The 22,257-nt window shown below is 43.2% G+C and overlaps 2 protein-coding genes across 2 annotated transcripts in view; one reads left to right on the top strand and one right to left on the bottom strand.

Annotated features, from left to right (window-relative positions):
* The window catches only part of VSX2 (visual system homeobox 2), a 30,757-nt gene extending 13,200 nt beyond the window's left edge, over positions 1 to 17,557 (bottom strand). Inside the window, exons 1-3 of the mRNA XM_063118902.1 lie at positions 17,101 to 17,557; positions 15,692 to 15,776; positions 11,327 to 11,450 (exon numbers count right to left, since the gene is read on the bottom strand). Coding sequence (XP_062974972.1) covers positions 11,327 to 11,450; positions 15,692 to 15,776; positions 17,101 to 17,557 — 666 coding nt within the window. The remainder of the gene's footprint in view (positions 1 to 11,326; positions 11,451 to 15,691; positions 15,777 to 17,100) is intronic.
* The window catches only part of ALDH6A1 (aldehyde dehydrogenase 6 family member A1), a 287,758-nt gene that overhangs the window by 133,821 nt on the left and 131,680 nt on the right, over positions 1 to 22,257 (top strand). The gene's annotated exons all lie outside the window — the stretch shown is intronic.

Below are 22,257 nucleotides of genomic sequence, written 5' to 3'. Positions count from 1 at the left end.
AGCCGTAAACAACTCGGGACCAGGATACCTAGCTGATGTGTTCCTTTATATATACCTAGTTGACTCATGAAATATTATGAGGAGGCCTTGTTGGTCATTCTGTGGCCAACAGTATGTTGCCAGGTAGCAGTATATAACCTTCTCAGTGGTGGTACCCACCCTTTGGAACACTTTCCCACAAGTGGTTCAAGAAGCAGAAACAGTGGCAAGTTTTAAACACCTCTTGAAAACACACCTATTGACATAGGCTTTGATGGATGGATGGATGGATGGATGGATGAAAGAAAGAAAGAAGTCATTGTGTTTTAGGGGTGGGATTAAGTGTTTGATACTAAACTAAATGTGTCTTATCCTTTTTACTCCAGATTATTTGGCAGCCTCCCTATATCCTTTTGCATACAGATGAGGGCCAGTTCCTGGTTTGAAGGGCTCAACATAAGTGCCTTATGATGGTCCTCCTCCTCCTCCATCAGTGAGTCATGGCAGGCTTACCTGAGAGTGGGCAGCAGCAACGAAGGAAACAGAAAGCTACCTTGCTCATTGTTGTCTACACCAAGAATGGAAAACCCTTTTCCAGTCAAGATCTGCATTACCTCAACTGAAACCTGTCAGAGTCTGCATTCCAGCAGGGGGCACAGCCAAAGTAAAAAGTGGTAAGGGGCAGAGCCAAAAGTGGGTGGAGCAACAGATGTGACTCTTATCTTAGTTTAGTATGCAACAGAAAAAGATATTTGCATCCAGGCATTTTCATTACACCGATAAGTCCGATTTATTTTTAGAAATGGAACTTGCCGCTATCGCTTGCTGTGTGCAGGAGAAGCGGCATTATAAAAACAGCCCTCTTTCTCCACTGAGAAAGAGGAAGTATTGTGCAACAGAAGTGGGGGCGGAGAAGCGACAATAGGGAACCATGAATGTCTATAAATAAAGTTTTATTTGAAGTAGCCCAATTTACAGAATTCTTTAACTTAGTTTACTACTAATGTGAACTATGTTGAGAAAAAATATTTTGAAAAGAGCTTATATTGGGTCCCAACATAGGATCCTGAAAATTCTCCAAAGAATCCTTGAGACTCGTTTCGCACATCGTGACTAATTTGGGGTTAAACAACCCAAAGTTAGTCATGACCGTGCCAGAGTAAGCAGACAAGCAAGTAGACAAGCATGTGGGAGGCAGTTTGAACAACCCATGAATTGCAGTTACATGTGCATAAATGTTTAAAATATACTCCCTACACTGTAGGAAATGGCACATTTTGAAGTTATCAATGTGGATTGTTTTGAGTTGCTGGACCTCCCTGGAATAATCTTGATTGTTCGGTACGGTGCTGAGTGCTTCATTGTTTAATGCAAGCCATGTAACTTCATTTGTCACTTACTAGAAAAATAAGAACTTAGCTCAGTCTTTTCAAATAGGTAGCTCTTAGATCTTCCTATACACTCAGGTGTAGACTGGTTTAGAAATTTCCAGTTCTGATACATAAGTCAGAAGTACAACGTGCATGCAAAAGGTCCCAAGTTCAATTCCTGGCATCTCCCGGTAGGCCTGGAAAAGACTCTGAACCCTGGAGAGCCGCTGCCAGTCAATGTAGACAATACTGGGCTAGGTGGACCATCAGTCTGCCTCAGTTTAAGGCAACCTCCTATTTTCCTGTGCACAGGAACCTGCAATGCTGTTATAAACCAGGAAGTACTTTATGGCTGCCTATTCAAATGCAATGTCAAAGTTATTTGCACTGTTTATGGTGACATCATTTTCTATGACTCTGTAAAAAGGATATGAAGTTAAATGAGTATAGTAAAAGTGGCACATGTTCCGCATAGCTGATGACAAGGTTGATAACTGGCATTGCCCCTTTGTTTGCCAGAAGCCAGCACAAGAGTGCTGCTACTATTAGGCAGTACAGCAAAAATATTTTCTTGCCAATGACCCCCTCTCACTAATTGCCAAGTTGTCTGCTAACTTCTTTCTGGAAATCGTTATTTTATTGAGAATATTGATGCAGGCCAGGTATATCCATACCTCCCCAATTTCACTCCTAGCTGACATATAAGGAGTTGATAACATGGATGTGATACATTGTACTGATGTCATCAAAATTTTCATTCCAAATCTTTCTGTAAGACAGAATGGCATGGCATGTTTCCTCACTTTGACATAATTTTGACATAAAGAGAAAAGCCATTTGTGACCATAATGCAGTAAAATATGCCTCTCCTCCCAGTTCTTAATTAAGTAAAAAAACAATATTTTTCGAGCAATAATAATATGAAGAAAAATAGATGAAAATGAATAGATGTGTGAAGAAAAATAAATTAATAGGTGGAGAATAGGTGCGAGAAAAAAGTAAAGAGTGGAGAATACATAGGCTCGACTGTACAGAACAAAGTACTTTGCCCAAAGCTAGAACTATATTTGTCCATTCTCAGTGGTCACTGAGAATTTGTGTCTTGTTTTGGAAGTTTAAAATTGGGGGAGTTGACATTATAGTAAATCATTATGGAAAAATCTGTAATCTGTAATATTTCTGTGCAATCTGTGCAAACAGTTATGGGAATAAGAGCTTGAGTATGAGGGAAATAGGATCAACAGTCTAGTAGTATGAGAATGGGAAACTTCAACTCTAGGTAATAAGAATATCCCTCTCACTTGGGCAGGCTGCTAAAAATGCTACCAAATCTGCCAGCCAGTACTGTGTTGTTAAGCCAATAGGTAAAGATGAGGCAATACCAATACTTACTACAGTTTGGGGATCTCTACTACCGTTTGAGTTGTATATGTCTAGGTGGGAGCTGTTTCTTCGGGGTGGGGTGGGTCCTCAGGTCAGAGGATAAAAATGTAGATTTCTTTATTTTCTCCTTCAAATAATCTCAGGGTGCTACAATTTGACAGAATGTAATGGGAGCTTGGCTTACTTTTTATCCAGAACTCAAAGAAAGCAAAAAAAACCGAAACAAAACTGTACTGTTGTACAATACTGGGAAGACCGTTCTGTGCCTTTTGTCAAAACTAGCAGGATAAGACAACATAGTTTTACAAAGTAGGGCAGACTGGGCAAGGATGGGATTACTACAATCTTATTTTCAAAATGTTTTCAAAGACTCTCTAGCCAATATAACTTCATAGCTGTGTATGTTCATATTTTACACTGAGAGCATTAAAGAAGGTACAGCTAATGAAAGCTTAATGTCTGGGGAATCTATTCTCATCCCTGCCTCTGCTGTGTTCTAAGGTGAGGTCTAGGGAGGCAAAATGCCTTTGATAAATCAGAGATAGCTCTGTTTCCCCCTTGTTATCAGTCAACAGTAGAGTAGAACACAGCCCATACAGTTCTGGCACAAATTGTAAGAGGGGGGGAAATAGCTCAGCATCTTATATTCTTGGCCAATCAAGAGGCACATGAATTCGACTGAGGGTGAAATGATTGGAAAGGTACTTGCAAGTCTTCTGCCAATGCCTGCCCATCTCAATCTTTCAGAAGCATTAATGTATTACTTTCCTCATTATAAGGAGAATTAGTGCAGCTTGATTTGCAATTAATTCCATGAATTGATCCTCAGTCTAAAATAATGCATTTGGAACTTACATAAACTACAGACATAAATAAAACTAGTTTTTAATATAGCATCCTATAACCAGTAATGCATCCATACTCATGGGTTAAACCATTGCCACATCCCTTATGCCTTCTCACACCAATTCCCAGGACCTTGGCCAGCATGATTTAAAATGAATTTATTTTGAGTAAATGTATATGATGCTAGAAGAATGCATCCACCATGCCTGCTAACTTTTAAAAATCCCATAGCCACAAATTATCTTCCCCTCCCAGATATACAATATGAGGAAACCATATATATGGGCTTGAGATTCCATTTCTCTTATTCTACAGTCTCCTACACAGGGTAAGTAGTCAGGTTTCAGAAAGCCCCTCCCCCCTGATGGCCACAACCCCATAACTGCAAGTAAGCTCCACCCATGCACCAATGAAGTCAGTGGAGAGCACAGCCACCTAGGTTGATGTATGATTCTACTGAGCCACAACCTTACATCAGGACCCTTTTGTCCTGGTCTAGATGTCTGTGCTCCCTGGGTGATATGCATGGGGATGGATGGGTGGCCATGTGTTCTTCATTACAGAGGGCAATCCTCTATTTCAAGGGTTCTCCAGTCCATGTCCCATTTAAAGATAAAACAACCGTAAGAAGAGAGAGCAGAGGCCTTCAAGTTGCCCATCCACAGTTAGCACCTAGACAGCAGACTGAGCAAGAACGTAACACCTTATGGCAGTCTTCCCTACTATGGTGAAATATATTTTGTTTCTATTTAAATTATACAAACTGGCCTCTGTAAAGTAGGACACATGGTCACCCTAATTCTGGATGGTTATCTGTGTGGGAGACTTGTTTCCAGAGTGAAACAAAATTTCATGAGGTTGGGCACGGCCACATGAGGAGTCCACACAGGAGCTCCATATTAGTTGCTCTGTGCTCCATGGAAGAAAAACAGAATAAAAATGTGACAAAATAAGAAAAAATGCAATTGGAATTATGCATATTAACATATATTTCCTTAATTTTTATGCTAGTTACACACTTAGACTAGAATCCGCAGTCTTCAAGATATCTGCCATTATCCTAGAATCTGCCCTGCTTCTCAGACCCTGAATCCATTTTTCCTACGCACAAGTGCATGTGGTGCCCAAACTTCTGTGCATGTAGCAACAACTTCTTTAAATTCTGTAGACAACTCAAGCTTTTTAATGTCAAAAACATTAGGAAAAATTAGTTAAATACAATTTAAATACTGTTAAAACAAAGGTTACAAAATGGTATGGTCATTAGTAGGATAAAGGAGTGATGGCCATTACAGCCCCCCAGTGTTGTCCTGGAGACACCAGTCAGTGGACTACTATGACACACCAATAACCACAAAAGAATTGATGTTGCAATCATGTGACATCCAAGGCAGATCACTTCAACCATAGTACTGCAATATTAATATTAAAAACACAGTATAAATGAAGAAGCCTGCTGCCTACATTGCAGTCTTTTTCAGTACCAGATGAAGACCTTTTTTATTTTCCCAGGTTTTTTAAAAACTGTGTTAGAGTATTTTAGATCTGTGCACTGTTCTGGCTTTTATCTTGGTTACCACTTTGGTTTTATTCTGTTTTAAACATATGGCTTTTATATTATGTTTCACTATGTTATTGTATTTTATGGTTTTAAGCTTTTTCTTGTAAACTGCCCAGAGAAATTCTGCTAATGGGCAGTATAGAAATGTAATAAATAAATAAGGTAAATTAAAACATATAAAAACACAAACTCAACAATGAGCAACATTTTGCAACCTCAATTCCATACTGAACTAGCCTCATTAAAAACATCCTCATCAACATGAGCATAGCCAGTTCTTCCTAAGGTGAAAGTTCCAAAGCCAGGGGCCACCACTAGAAGATCTGACTCTGTATTCTAGGCAGCCTAGCCACTTGATCAGGGAGTGGAGGTGCAAGTCACCCCATGTGAATATCAAACCATCATACATGAAGGAGGAGTTGCTTCCTAAAGAATGTTGGGCTTAGAAACATTGGAAGTAATAGCTGAGGTATTTCTTTTCCCCAGCAATGTAATTTTGCAGTTTGAGAGCTGGAGAAGAGCAATTTCCCACAAATCTCTGTGCTAGCTGAAGGAATAATTTTCTGGATTATGAACAATAGGCCACCATGCACTCATAGCAGAAAATTAAATTTTGCCCAGAAAGGCCCTCAGAAGCCCATCTGAATGTGCTGGGATTGCGACATATCCTTCTGAATCAGTCATAGGTTATAAGGGTTGGAAATTATGGGGAGAAACAATAGGTTTTAAAAGCCATGAGTGAAGAAAGTGCATGAGGTATATGATGATCTCAAATATGAGCCAATATCAACTGAATGCCATCTATGGCCGTCAAGGACAGGATTCTTCTTTAAAGCCATTGCATGAACCAGCATGGTACATTGCAATACACACTTGATGTCTTGTTACCAGGAAGATTGACAAATTGGAAGGAGTTCAGCAAAGAGCAACCGAATGATTAAAGAGCTAGAGAGGAGGTGATTTATGGTGCATAATTTAAGTAAACAGCTTTATTACTTGGTTAAGCATTGACTGGGGGATGCTATAGGAAGGTGAGAGCCCAAGGGAAGTTGTGGGAGGGAGGGTTAGGACAGAATGCACATATCTGAAGTGCACAGATCCAAAGAAGACAGGACATATGTAGCCTGAGCACAGTTAATATGACAAAAATAGCCAGTGGGAAATAAGGACTGATGCTGTCCTGGTAGCTAAGGTCACAAAATAATGAGCAATTTCCATCCGTAACTCTTGACGTGATTCTGGCAACTATGGCTCAGACTACAAAGGCAGCATCCTACTGTAAGCATTGTTCATAATTTTCTAATGCTGCCATTCCTTTGCAAGTGAGCAAGTGAGAAGGGGCCATCGCTCTGTAGTGGAGCATATGTTTTGCATGATGCAGAAGATCACAGGTTCAGCGCCTGCCATCTAGATCAGGTAGTCGGTGATAGAAAAGGCCTGTTCCTCAGACCCCAGAAAGCTGATACCAATGAAGTGCCACTGCCAGCCAAAGTAGACAATACTGGAATAGAGGGACAATGAGTCTGACCTGCGATAAGACAGCTTGCTATGTCAAGTGCTGTTGCTTCTTCAAAACTCTCTATATACTGTTATCATAGCTGTGTCGAGACATGAAACAATATATGGTGATGTAGGATATTGTAGAGTTGGGAAAAGTGCAGAAAAGGAAAACTAAAATGTTCAAGGGGCTGGAGCAACTCTCCTATGAGGAAAGGTTACAACAGCTGCTATTGTTTAACTTAGAAAAAGGGTGAGTAAGGGGGGAAATGATAGAGGTGTATAAAATTATACATGGTGTGGAGAAAGTGGATAGGGAGACATTTTTCTCCCTTTCTCATAATACTAGAACCTGGGGTCATCCTATGAAGGTGGGAGATTCAGGGCAGAAAAAAGGAAGGACTTCTTAACAGAGTGCATAGTTAAACTGTAGAATTCACTTCCACAAGATGTAGTGATGGCCACCAATTTGGATGGCTTTAAAAGGGGGTTGGATAAATTCCTGGAGGAGAAGGCTATCAATGGCTACTAGTCCTGATGGCTATGGGCTACCTCCAGTATCAGAGGCAGTAAGCCTATATACACCAGTTGCTGGGGAACATGGGTGGGAGGGTGCTGTTGCACCATGTCCTGCTTGTTCATCCCTGCTTGGCCACTGTGTGAACAGAGTGTTGGGCTAGATGGACCCTTGGTCTGATCCAGCAGGGCTCTTCTTATGCTCTTTGCAACAATGTTCCCCTTTATTAGGGAAATACATCCTACTGTGCGGCATCTCATTAGCAATCCACTGAAAGTCCTTCCCACCATATCTTAGGCATGTAGTATTGTGCTTGTGCAAGCTGAAATGCTTTTTGGGGTTGCCGTGAAGATTACTTATCCCCGCTCCTGCCACAATGGATGACATCTTTGCGCAAGGCCACGTATGCCACACGCTAGTACTGCGCTGAACCGTGGCATAACATCTAGGATCAGCTCAGGCTGTCAGCAGCACAGCACAGGTCATGACTTTGCACTGATCTGCCAGCAGAGGGGCTCATGACAGGATTAGCCTTTAAGTCTGCAATTTGTAGGAGGGAGGTCCAGTTAAGCACCAGCATAGCCTTCTCCAACCTGGTATCCTCCAGATGTGTAGTAAAACACTAGAAGTATAAGCTACAATATCAGAACACTCGGCTTAGAGAAATCAACACAGACAGACCATATATTTGTTAGCAAAACAAACAAACTGGGCGGCAATTTCAACAATTTAAAAATGTTAGCAGCCCTTTAAAACTGATGCTATCAGCAGACACTGACTCTTGGTAATAAACCATTATTTCTGTACAATGTTAGAGTGCAGTCCTCAGCTTCAGAGCACAGTCTATACCTGGCACATTAAAGCAAACAGCCCTGTTGATTTGAATAGATCTGAATTTCATTCTAAAATTATTTTCCAAAGAGTAAACTATTTGCACGTGCCATTTAGGTCTAGTCTTCACTTATGGTAAATTTATGTCAGGGCATATCACTTTAGGCTGTAGGTGAGGGTTCATATGACTGAACGTTCCTCCATTCCTTTGTTTATTTTTATATTTCATCATGTGACCACCACCACCCCGCTTACATTCTAAAGTTGTACAATCCAGACACAGATTAAACCTGCAATCCTATATGCATTTACCTGACATGCATAGGATTGCACTGTTACAATCTCAGTGAGATGTAGTCCTTAGTCAATGAAGATGGTTAGTTAAATCAACATAATATCTGGTTTCTAGAAATATTGCAATATTTATCTGAAGTCTGAAAGTGTTAATCAAACAACAAAAGTAAGAGAGCTTCAGCTATTGGGCAGTACAGAAATGTAATAAATAAATAAAAGTCAGTTGACTGAAATGCCCTTAAACTGTTGAACAGTTGAACCATGATGAAATGTGTAACCCAGGCTCTAAGTGCAACAAAGCTTAGCTGCTCAGCCATTCTGCTAATCTACTACTATGTGGTATAGCACCTATACTGCTACCTGAAAAATGTGAACTCTGGGTGAATTGGTCACAATTGCTGGTTATTTGATATTTTTTCTGAGAATAAGCACCTCACAAACCTTAAGCATCCCTATAACATAAAAATATAGGTGAGGATCTAATGTACTGTGAAACCAATTCCACGACCTGAAGGAGATTTTATAGATTTCCCCCCTCCAGTAGCAGGTGCTGTGTGTGTGCACTGTATACTGTGTGCCTGCGCATGTGTACTGCGAATGCCAGGACTCAAGCTCATGCCTGAGCTCCTGCACCATCGACACTTTGGTCTTGTCTGGACAATCAAACAGCCTGCCTTGGCTTATTTAAGCCACAGTGGGTTGCAGTGTGTGCCAATGGTCATACTGAATATTCAAGCCACAATTGCAGTTTGTTGTGTCATCTGAACCTGACAGAAGTAGGTTTGGCAAAACAGGCCATGGGTTATGCGAGCATTGTTTAATCCTCACACAACCCACCCCACTGGGTTCAGATGACACAACAAGCCACGTTTGCAGCTTGAATTTTCAGGATAGTGCCTGTGCACTCAGCAGTTCATTGTGGCTTAGCCACATCGATTGTATGAACCCAGGGCTCTTCCACACGTCTTTCTCGGGGCGCTTCCATCCGCCCCCAGTGCACCCCGAGAACGAGCGTGTAACTTGCCTGGTGAAGAGACGAGGAAGACACGTCCTCGCCGCCGCCGCCACCCAGCTTCCTCCACGCCAGATGGGACGAAGCGGAAGAAGGCGGGGTATTCGTCCCGTCCGGCGCGGAGGAAGCTGGGTGGCGCCGGCGGCGCTGGCGAGGACGTGTCTTCCTCGTCTCTTCACCAGGCAAGTTACATGCTCGTTCTCGGGGTGCACTGGGGGCGGATGGAAGCGCCCCGAGAACGACGTGTGGAAGAGCCCCCAGTCTTTGTTTCCATTGCAAATCTGGAAGTAAATTCTGGGCTGCAACACCAGCCTGACTGCGCACCCAGTCATCTGACCCAAGGGCCAATCCTAGCCCACCAGACCCTATAAAGCTCTAACCTCAGAGCGTGCTTCTCAATCTGCATAAATTACCTCTAGCATGAGGATACTAAGTATTTGCCCCCTTTCACTGAAGCCTGCCTTGGATTGTGACCTCTGCCTCACTTTGATTATCAACTGGCTTCTCTTCTGCCCCTCCTGATCCATTATTGCTGCCTTGGATATTGATCATTTCCTATTTTGGACTACACATCTGCCCTCTGTACTGCTTGGACTGACAGCCACCTCCCCTGGACCTCAAAACCAGACTGTCTCATGGCAAACTACTTTTGAAAGTGTCACAAATGTCAAAAGCAATTTGTAAAAGAATTGCTGGTCTAGCACAAGCCCTTTGCACTTGCCTAATTAGCTTTTTGGATCTCTGCTCTGCTCCTTAAGGGAATGTTAAGATGATGATGATGATGATTGGTTCCTCATGGCAGATAAGACTATCAATGTCTAACAACCATAATGGCTGAATAGTACCTCCTATATCAGTGGAGATTTGCCTGTCACTACCTGTTGCTGGGAAGCATTAGCAGGAGGCTGCTATTGTGCTCACATTCCACTTGTGGGCTTCCCATAGGTTTATGGTTGGCCACTGTGGGAACAGAATGCTAGACTAGGTAGGTCTTTGGTCTCATCCACCAGGAATGTTATGGCTTTTGTTTGAGGTGCTCTTTAGTTACTTTGGTAATCCGCTCCTTCCTCAGCCAGATACATAGAAAAGCTCTGAGCATTCTCTATTCCTTCCATTTCATCTTTTAACCATTTAAACCAGGGGTGGGCAACCCACTGAACCCTCCATGGGCCCAGTAGCTCATTGCCTCAACCCAGCCCAGCCCATTTTGTCTTGTGTGGTGCTGAGAGAGGCATAGACATCGGTGTCCCTCCCAGCATGCAGACTGGTACTTGGCTAGTAAAGGGAGGACTAGCTGCTTCTCCCAATGCCAGCTGACTCCCCAGTTTTGCTTAGCACATGCGATCCCCATGGGGGAGGCACACACTGCAAACAGACTTGGCCAATACTGGAAAGAGTGGCCGCTCCTCTGAGTCCTCCAACACCCACATCCCTGCTGTTATCTCCAATCGCAGATCAGAGAAAACAGTGAAGATTCCTTGGTGGGGGGCGGGAATCCTTTGGGGGACAGGACTTGGAGGATGGGGAATCTGTGTGTGTTGGATTAGGCCTCCAGGCCAGAGATTCCCTTCCCATGGTTTAAACTCTCCTCCTCCAACATAACTTCCCTCTCAAATTATTATTTTCAGCATGTATGCAATTACGGTTGTATCTCCTTATATTTAAAAACCTTACTGTTAGATCAGCAAACAATGCAGCTTTACACAAAAACAGGCATACCAGTTCAGGATTATCTTCTCACACATCAACAATTGATAATTAGATTTTGGGAGGATCTAAATTACAAGAGAAGCCTTCATTGCAAGCCTATCCCTGCAGATGCTGATGGACTCCAATCCCCATCAATCCCTGTCAACATGGCCAATGTTGAAGGTAGTTGGAGTCCAACCTGAATGGCTATAGGTTCCCCAGCTCTGCTTTGGCATAACATACTACTTCTACTTTAAGGTTTATGTTGTTATTTCTGAAGAAAGTAAAGAATGTTGAAAGGAAAATTAGTGTCATGTCACTCTTGGGTTTCACAGCAGTATGATTACCTGTATCCTGTCTTCAGGAAGTTCTGTTTTCATAGCCAGCATTTCCCTCGCATAGACATCAGGATAATGGGCCTCATTGAATGCCTTTTCCAACTCCTCCAGTTGATAGGATGTGAAGATTGTCCTGAAGAGAGTAAAACTCATTGATGAAAAAAGTAAAAACGAATAAAACGTTAAACAATCCTAAAAGGGTAGAGGACCAAAGGAAAAGCTAAGGAAGTGAATAAAATATGCAAAGGGGTTGTTCTACAAAGAGCCAAATCCTAGGATGAGGAAAGCAATAGAAAGTTTTTAAAAATATATTATGTAGTTATGTATAAAAACAACAAATTACCATGGAAACTTAATGGAACAGTAGCCTTCAATTCCCACTCATTTAAATGGAAAAGTCAAGTATGTGCTGAAAACATTGCCATTAAAACAAATAGGACTTTGGCTGGGGACTACCCATAAAGTAGATTTAAAATTCAAAAAGGGAGAGGGTAGCTATAGCAAAGGAGGAATGGGATGTTGTTTAAAATGAGGTAAAGGCGATATGAGTTAGAGTGTTTTTAACAGGGATACTTTTATGGGTACCCCATCATTTTAGCAACTTACTAAATGGGTAGTCCTTTTCCAGATTCTTTCTTTGGTTAATTTCAATATAGCCCTAACAAAACAAAACCCATTTCTAACAGAAACTACTCAAAAGTTTCACGATGGGGAAAACAACTCCTCAGAGAAAAACAAATGAACCCCCCAAACACACACACACAAAACTAGTATCCCAAATAATTGCCCAGCTTTTTCTGCAAAAACATGGATTCTTTCAATGTATTTTTATTTATCCTCTTGATATCCCATTCTTCCTCCAAGAATTCAGAGTGGCATATATTGGATAACATGTATACCACCCCTCTGTATATTTGCTTCCTTCCTTTATTGTAAATTGATTTGTTTCCCTACTCTTCTGTTCCATGATCCTAAATTTGGATGTGAACTCCTGTGCAATCATGGAGTTTGTTTACAAATAAAGTCATTTTAGACTGAAGGATAAAAGTAAGTGCCTCACATCCAATCTAGATCTAATAATATACAGTGTCCAAATGTGTGTGTGTGGTTTTTCTTAAAACTATTGCTATGTAGATATATTAAATATTAAGCCATCTTTATGCTCTTCAAGCTTTAATATATTTTTAAATAAACTTTTGCTATAGATTAGAACAATAAGGGCTGCTGGCTTGTAGTATCATAGTATCTAAACTAATAATAGCTATGGTTTAAAAAATGACATCAAAATTAGAATTCACATTACATCCTTCTGTGAAATATAACATCACACTTGCTATGTGTCTCATAGTGCTGAAACAAAAAAAACTAACAAAAGATTCCACATTTGGCAAATTCACCGCATTAAAATCCATCAATGTGAATCTGGCTAAGTAGCTTTCAATTCTATAAAATGACAAAACGTATCTTTTGAGGTGGAGGAATTTGGGTTTCTCTTTTCAATATCCAAAGTGGGTGACTTCAGTTTGAAAGTTGGATTTTATGGCAAAATTCAAGTTTAAAAGAGTAAATCCCATTATTGGTTTCTGTACAATTTTTGCTGTTGTTCTTGTAATGCAGCATTCAAATCAACATTTTCAAATGGAAATTTTCTTTTGTCTCCAGTGCCTGGTAAGTAGTATTTAGGCATTTAAACTGATGCATTGTCCTCAGCTTCTCTTTTCCTATCATTTGGAAAGTGCCTAGTCCTTCCTCATCTTCTAATCCTATGTTTGTTAATGACCTGAGCAACACCTAGATCTCTAACACTTAGCAATTCAAGTGCAACTGCCATCAGCAGTTTAGCTTAGCGCTGCAATGCTGCCAATAGGATAGTTAGCGTCCTGTGGCTTTACCTCTACAAAACAATGAATTCCTTACCAAGGACATACTTCTTCCAGGTTTATCTATCCCAAATAAGAAATTTCTCCTCACTTTACCTACACAGTCACACACATCCCAAACTATCCTCTGGGATTGGAAACAAATGGAAGCACAACTCTGAGTGATGGAGAAAGATGCTTGCAGAGGAGATAATGTGCAGATCTCATGCATGTTCCTGTTGTGTTGCAAATCTGAATGAACATTAGGCTATCCAGACCAATTTCTGAAGCATGGAAACCTTCCGGTTCTATGATTAATCTATCCTGGGAGCAGTCTGCATTCCAATAATTTTGTCTGAATCTATAAGCATATAAACCCAAACTAATAAGAAATCGCACACACACACACACCTCTGAAATACCGCTTCAAGAAGAGACGGAAATCTAACTCAGTTATCAACAATATATATATTGTTGAGATATATATATATATATATATATATATATATATATATATATGGGCAGCCAAGATGTGTTTGAATTACCTCCAGTCGTTTCAAACCTAAAGGATTGTGTCAGATCAATTCTAGTGTTAACAAAAAGCCCTTGTTAATACAAGAGTCCTCTACTTCAATCAAACCTTTATTTAGATTTTCTTTCAAACCTGCAGGATTTTCATTGCCGCCCACCCCACAGAACTTTGCTCTTGCCCTCATAGAACCACAGCCAATATGGATAGAACAAGCTTGTTTAACCATTCATTATCTTTCCTCTCAGAACAAATTGAAATCGTTTCTATTATTGTGTAACCTCATTTGGGGAAACTAAAGGGGGCAGGGTTGTTGTTGTATTTTAACTCCTCCACTTCTCATGGGGGATATATTTCCTGTCAAAAATAACTGACAGGATGCACCCCTCTGAAATTCAGACTTAAATTTCGTTTGTAAAAGATCCCCTCAGGCTTCTGAGGGCATGGTTTTTAAAAATTAAACAAGGAGGGGGAAAACCTTTAATGCAAATATTAATTTATGAACGAATTCAACACCTGGGTTCTCATATCCAGCTGCATTCCGGATTGAAATATGAATGAAATGTACTCCAATTCTGATCTTGATCTAATTGACAAACCCATTCCCTTATAGCAGTCCAGCTCATCTAGGAAGTTCTTGACCACAAGAGAGGCATCATCTTTGTCATTACAGTTGCAATTCCTAAGGAAACGACCCCTTTATCTGTCCTATACGTCATTCTAGCCAGCCATTTTCTTAATCCACCTATTCTGTCTCTTAGCCAATTTGATCTACTTATTTTCCCAAATCATGCCCATACAAATGTGTTGCTGTCCCTTTGTCTTGACTTCCAAGAATAACCGGGTGGCTCTTGGCTAGTCTGGGGTAGATCTTCCTAGCCAGAGATGCTGGGGTTTCATTTCCATAGAAACTTTGGGAAGAGGACCACGTCCCTGTCCTAAGGGCAAGGCAAAACGACAAGGCCAAGGTTGTCCCCTGAGGCTGGGAGAGGAGGTTATATTTCCTTGGAAGACCTCTTCACTTCCTTTCCCCCACAGAGATACGTCCTATTTCCAAACTGCTCCTCAGCTGTGGATACTCTTTAAATGCTTCACTGCTAGTTACCAAATTTGGAACAGCATTCGTGGGTTGGTGGAGGTGGCGGTTAAATTAATCTCACAACCACCCTTGATAACCAAATGATTCCCATGTTTCTTCTTGAGTAGATGCCAGCCATGTCGTTTACAGTTGCTGTTTGATAATATCTTACTCAAAACAAAACAGATTCCGAGATTCCGGCCGGATAAAGCGCCAACTTGATTTATTTTTTAAAAGGTCCCAGCAATTACAAATAAACCCCTGATTTCTTTAATTGAAAAAAATAAACACAACCCAAAAGATCATTGGATAGCGAAAGACAACCCAGCTCCCTCCGCACAGCTCCCTCCGTAGATCACTAGGCAAGGAAGCGGGATGGATTACATTCCCCTGGGAAACAGGGCTGATGCAGCTCCTGGAAAGAAGGGAAAGTGTTGGAGGGCAGCCGGCCAGATCAGCAGGACCGACGGAGATTCTCTTGACCCCCTTGGCTTTGGCGTTGAGAAACAAACACCAGCGCGAAGCGACACACAAGACGTGGACTTGACAAGTTCAGCGCGCATATCCTCCTCCTCCTCCCTTCGAGCCTTTGTTGGAGCTGGGCCTCCAAGAAGACGAAGGGATCCGTCCGGAGGATCCAAAGCGAGCCGCAGCACCACGAGAGGTTCCACCTCTTGCTGGCACATTTCTACAGTTCGGCTCTCCATCCACTGCTTCCACGCACACCCGCCCCCAACACGACCACTCGATCGGGGACCCGATCCATAGATCAGAGAGGCCCAAAGCTGGAGATGGCGGGGGGGGGGGCGGTTGCTTACGAAAGGGCGCGCGGCGAGGTGGGTGGGTCCCTAAAATGCCCCCCTGGCCCGAGCATTTCCCTCCCGGGCTCACGAGCAAGGCTCCCTTACCTGTGCCGTCTCTTCTTCCGCTTCTTGCTCTGGTTTAAGGAGGATTTGGACATTTTTCTGTCGCTGGACGAAACATCTTCGGAATCTGGGGACAGAAGGCGGTAGCGATGGAGACGCGCCAGAACCCCCCCCCCCCGGGTCCCCAGGACCTTCCAGGCTGCCAGGGGAGCGTTCCCCTCGGGCCTTTGTCTTAACTGGCCCGGATCGGGACTTTGGGGGGCCCTTATCGTTTGCTCCGCGGAGATTTCGTTTCCTGGGGGGGCTCCGCGGGCCTTTCCAGCCAGAAGACGCCTTGCTTCTCTTCGGGCTCGGGTTTCTCTGAGTCTCCTTTCTCCCTCTTGGCCTTGGTTCCCAGTTTTGTTCCCAAGCCAGCGGCTTACCCGGCATTTCTCCCATTTTTCCATTTCAATTTTCAAAAGTGGGGAATTATAAATAATACTAATAAAAAAAGTAAGCCTAGAAAGCACGTCTATAAAACGTTGAGCGGAGAGAGGGTTAACAGCTGGATCTGTTGGGGTTTCAGGAACCCTTCATGCCTCTTATCGCCCCTTCCCCTCCGAATAGCCCCTATCATTATAGGGCGGGGGCAAAAATCTGGACTTTGGAGCCGGGGGAATAGAGCGCCTGGATGGTCAGTCCCGTATTAGCCACCCTGGAAGAGTTACTTCACTCTCACCTGGATTTTGCCAGGAGTCTCCTTCCGTTGCTCTCTCATTTTTACCTGTTTTTCCCCTTTTTATTTCTATTGCTTTGCAAAACCCACGTTTACTTTTCTAACCATATCTTGTTATTTCCCTAGGGCTTATTATGATAAATCGGACCCTTCCGCCCGGAAAGCGCAGTTCCAAGCGGGACCCGGGGCCGGTCTTTCAGTCTCATCCGTCGTCCAGAGAAAGGGCCAGAAGAAGGGGTTCGAACTGGATTCGAATCTTGCCCCCTAGGTCTGCTTCCGGCGCCCCCCTGCCCCTTCTCCTTGTCCCCTCTGGATTCTCATTCGTTGTTATGAATTTCGAGGAGGAGGTTGACTCCTCGGTGCGTGTGTGAGAGGGGCTGGGATGCTTGGCCGAGAAAGGGGCACAGCTGCATGACACGGGAGGTGCCTGGTCGGGGGACTGGCGAAGGCCGGCTGGCCCAAGAGGCTCCCTCTGTATCGGGGAGTCTCCTCGCGCCCTGTCGGGGACGTCTGGTGCAGCAGGGATGGCCCCTTTGGCAGCAACTGCAGCGGTGGCGATGCGGCTGGCCGGAGCCGTCTAGGAACCAGGCTGGAAGGCTGCCTGCCGCTTGCCTCGTTCAGGGCTCAGCCTCCCCGGGGTGGGATCTCCCAGCTGCCCCTGCCTCCCGGGCCCGGGCCCTCCTCCCCGCCGAGATGCGCCGCCGCCGCCGCCGGCCCCGGGGGTGGGGTGCTCTACCTGAGCTAGCCGTCTGGCTGGTGTCCAGCTGCGCGGGGGCTCGGCCCAGCTGCTGCAGGTGGACGCTGGGCGGGTCGGCCAACACCTCCAGGAACGTGGGCTGCGCGTAGAAGCCGGGCAGGCTGCCGGCGCTCAGCAAGCCCATGCCCACGCTGCCCACCCCGGCGGGGCTGAGGACGGAGCGGGCCGCCAGTAGGTGTCCGGCGGGTAAGGCATCCAGGGCGGCGCGCGGGTGCGAAGGCGGCTCCTTGTTCAAGCCCAGGATCTCCTGGATGCCGAAGCCGGTGCAGCGAGGCGCCGTGGGGCCCGAGCCGGGCTTGGTCCCTGGGGCCGCGGCCCCAACCGCGCCCCCTGGCCCCGTGGGGCCGGAGGCCGTCGGGGGCGGCGCGCCGTCGGGGGCTTTGGGCTTGCCGGGCAGGCTGTGGTGGGCGAGAGCATCGCCCGCTTTGCCCGTCATGCTGCGGCTGGTCCCTTGTGCCCGCTCCGGGGAATGCTCGGGAGCCCCCGCCTCAGGCCCTTTTTATACGCCCAGCCTGGAGCCCAAGTGGGGTCAGAGCCGAGCAGCCAATCACAGGGACCAGCTGCGATTAGGAATTCCAAAATGCCAAATTCGGGGGGGGGGGGGAGGAGAGAGGAGGGGGAGACCCGTCAGGGGGCGGCCTGGGGCGCGCGGGCAGCTGCGCGCAGAGAAAGAGCCTGAGCGGCGGGGCTCCTCCACTCGGTGCCTGAGGGCAGCGGCGGCAGCAACCGCAGCAGGCGGGCAGCTGAGGGCAGCTTATTGGGTGTCACCACAGCGGGGGCCGTGTCAGCGCCCCGCCAAGAAGCAGCAGCAGCAACGCTCCGCCTCAGCCAAAGGCGCTCAGGCTGTGACAAGTGGGAGCGGGACGGTCCAGCACAGAGATGGGGGACTCTCGTGAGGTAAATGACAGGAGAGGCCGGAGCGGGCAGTAGCTCTCCAGAGGGCACGCGGGCTCCTGGCGCGCCCCGGGCGTGGGCAGGGAGGCGGTCAGGCGGAGGAGCGCGGTGGGGCACTTTGCGGGCACTTGTAGGGCAGGACAGTGAACTCTGAAGGCGGCAGACCCTGCGGGTCTCCTCGGCTGAGCTCAGGGAGGGAGCGAGGAGAGACGAGACGAGGAAGGCTTCGTTCGTTGCCTTCGTTTGGAAGTGCCCTCAAGGAGACGAGTGGTTACAGAACCCCGAGCAGCAGAGGCGGCTTCCCTCCAGTTCACCAATGAAATCGTTCCAGTTCCTTCGAGGGTTATTCAAATTCGAATTCACACCTCTCTTCCTCTATTTATTTATTTTCAACGAGCGTTTCTGAAAAGCTCCTGGCAGTTAGAACAAATCGCACGATTGGCAGACGTGGCTGGTTGCAGACACAAGGCTGTGCGGTTTGTGCCCCAAACTTTGCAACGGGTACCGTTTCCTAATTTTAAATTTCGCAATTTTTATCTGGATTATTTGGACTAAGCAACAGAACAATATGTTCTACTACGTGGAAAATATCTGGGATAATTGAAGTAATCGTGTGTGCGTTTGTTGTTGTTCTTGTTGTTGTTTTAAATTAACTATACATTGAAGAGTGACAGATTAACCAAGCAGAGTTTGGAAATTCATATCATGGAGATCTTGCTGCAAATCTCAATTTGTAGCCTGCACAATGTGTATACCTTGAGTTTCATTTTGAATAGTTGTTGTAGTTGTGTGCTAGATTAAATTCCAGTTAAAATCAGTTAAGATTTTGATTTGATCCAACTAGAACTAGAAAGAGTTAACTAGAAAGAGTTAAATTCCTATTGTGGCCAAAAAAACCAAGAGTTGAATGTATTCTTTCTCTTGTAGTAATTAGCTTTCTTTAATGCTAATTCAATGCTATTTTTTTAAAAAATAAATAACTTCCAACTGGGAAAAAGAAAGGAAAATTAAATTTATGTATTAAAGAGGGGTTTTAGAAGCAAAATGAATTATATGTTGTAAGAAATTATATGAAACAAATTAATAACAAACTATAAAATCAAGCATTTACTTCAATAGAATTTTAGTTTTAAAGTTTTCAATAAACTTCAGAAGTGGACTTATATTTGCAGTTTCATACTTCCAAATTTCATTGCATCCAGCAACTTGTACTGAATAGTATTGTGTAAAATAGAGTTAAAATTTATTTCCTCTACAAAACCAGACATTATTATGAATCTCATATTATTTTAAAAATAATTTTAACATATTAAGCCTTTAATTAAATAAAACCAAATTACATTTATATTTATATAATTTATTTTCCAATTAGTGAAAGTTAAAATTAATCCAGCATTAAGATGTTCAATTTTTAAATGGTTGTGTGTTCAAATATTCACTGAAGGAAATGAATAATAGAATTTTATTTGTAAACATAAGCACATTTTGTGCCTACTCTAAAAATAAAGTTTAGTTGAAAGTTATCCACAAGCACAGAAGATTCCAATATGAACTGAAAAAATATAATCCTATTCTGATGACAGGGGAAAGAATTAGGAATATAGGATCCTACTCTTTAAACACCTTTAACTATATAAAACTTATGCATGTCTGTTGTGGCCAGTTGCTGTCTCTTGTTTTATGCTTAAATTGTATATGTTCTTTGGGAAATTGTCCATCTTTTTGCCAACTTTTTGTCCATTGCCTATCCTCCAGAGCTACTTTATGTAGCATAAAATTTCCTGTGTGGAAGCCATTTTGGTACAGGGAAATGCATTAAATAGACACACATGCATTCATCCCATTTAAGAAACTACATGTGATTCATATCATTTCCTGCACAGAAGTAACTTCCTTGTAGGAAATCTGTCATATGTGAAGCGACCCTGAATCTTTCATCCATGACTGGGATATCTGACTTATACATTAAATGATACAATCATTGCACACCACTTGTGACAAGAAGAAGGCTCATTGCTATTATTTTGAAGTTCTAGAAAGGATGGGTTTGGCCCTTGCACAATTTGTCTGTTCTTGTCACGAACTCCTCTTTCCCCCAGCACTAACCAAGCTTTCCTCCTCTCCCCCATGTGCCAAAGTAAACACTAGCATTGGTCATCCACCACAAGGCAGAGGTTGGCATGAAGCATTCAGAAATTTATAGGCTTTTTGTTCCTTTATCCTATCACAAAGAAAAACAAACAAATAAACACTATTCTATAAGATGTAAAAAGTAAGAACATAAGATGACACCAAAAATGTCACTTGGAATCCCCACATAGCTCCAGTTAACAGACATTACTCACATGTTTTCATCTTTTGATCTACTACAGCTATGAGATCTAGATACACAGGTACGATTCCCAGGACTATGGAAGGTAAGGTTCCCAGGACTATGAATAGCCCATTAATATTGTCAGAACACCAAATACAGATTCTGCATCCTGACAATAGCTTGACATTTTTCTAGATCCTGAACGGTTTATATGCTTGATCCATTATAAAAATTGTATTGCATTTCTAACATTGGGATCCATGGTGTGTGCAATCTTTGCACATCTATGTTTGATGCCAACCTTTCCATTTAAGAGATCTCAGGGAGGAAGTCTGAGATTGTGAAAATTCTCTGCCTGAGAGCTGAATTAGATACTCTACTGCCACATAATAAACCAGACTAACAATAGAAAAATTCTTGACAACTCCCTTGAGCCCACACATGTGCCATTTTAGGTGTGTCTACTTTAGGTATGTCCATCTGTTGTTGTTGTTGTTGTTGTTGTTGTTGTTGTTGTTGTTGTTGTTGTTGTTTTGCCACTTAATAGTTTAATAGCTTATTTTTAATAGCAGAATTTAATAATAGTGCCACCTACTGGCAGCTACAGAAATAATCACAGCATGCACCCCATAGCATTTCATTGTTGTCCAGTTAACTTTAACTGAAGCCACTAGGGCTTCTAGATGTTGTACTAATGGCCCTGAAGTTTAATACTAAAAAGGTCCTCAGTACTTGCTTAAAATACTTTGTAGAAGTAATTTTGTAAGTGCCAAAATAAAGATAGTAGTCCTTAGACTATTTCCTTACTCTGCTATGCATATTCTTCAGTTATTTATCTTTTTTGGGAAGTACATTATTTCTCCATTGTATCCAGGAGTTCTATTGTTTCTTAGAGTATATTAAAAAAAAACACCTATAGTTTCCATTAGAAAGTCATTGCTTTACAAGCTGCAAAAAGCATTTTTTTAAACCACAAGTATTGTATCTAGGCCTATCCTTTCACTGTTTCATTGGTTCTCTTGCACACGCTGGATGTCCTGCAGTTTCAACAAAGGCAGATGGCAAATTTGTCACTAACCTTCTTTGTCACTATGTAGCAAACTGGATTTGTTCATTAATTCACTCTGATACAGGTGGGAGTCTATGCATTCTCCTCAGCCAGCTGATCCCTAAGGTAAGGCAACCAGGCAGCATTTGTTTGCACTTGGGAGTACACAGAGTTCTAATAGAAGTACTGAAGGAAATGAGGGGAGGGGAGAAGGCTCTGATGGGGCACAATCAATAGTACCACTACTCCTGACAGTAGTAAATTTGGGACACTAGTGAACTTCGGGTTTAAACTAAGACTCTGGTTTCTCATGGAATAAGACGAATAAAATGTCTGTAGACTGGCTCCAGGGGAAAAGAATATGTGGACCCTTGAATACATTAACAGTTGGGACATCTTTGTATCCACATTACCACAAGGCTGGAAAATCTCCACCAGCAAAGTCAACACTTTTATACGAGAGCCAAACATTAAATGCTTGCTTGCTTGTGGCTTTCCAAGCCTCATTGTGGCTAATAAAATCAAAAAGTCAAACACAAACTGCAAAAATGAAATCACAGCATAAAAAAGTAGTAATTGAAGCTGTATAAGTACTTAAAACATCATACATAAGCAATTACCAGGCTAGCAGCCATGACTTTCTGAAAAGTCTCTACAGAAGACCATGAGGAAGGAGCGCTTTGCACATCATCAAGGACCGCATTCCAAAGCAGCAGAGCAACTGTGGTAAATGTCTTGATTATCCCCCAGCAGATGTTCTTATTACCTCCTGAAGCAAAATTACTTGGATCAGGGTCCAACTCACAGAATACAATGGCCATAGAGTTTTATGTAGAGAGAAGCAGTCTCCGAAGGTAAGTGAGCCACAAGTGAAGGGTTT

The sequence above is a fragment of the Elgaria multicarinata genome, chromosome 2 (genome assembly GCF_023053635.1).
Source record: "Elgaria multicarinata webbii isolate HBS135686 ecotype San Diego chromosome 2, rElgMul1.1.pri, whole genome shotgun sequence".
Lineage (NCBI taxonomy): Eukaryota > Metazoa > Chordata > Lepidosauria > Squamata > Anguidae > Elgaria > Elgaria multicarinata.
Note: the sequence above shows the minus strand (reverse complement) of the source record. Positions and strands in the feature narration are given on the sequence as shown.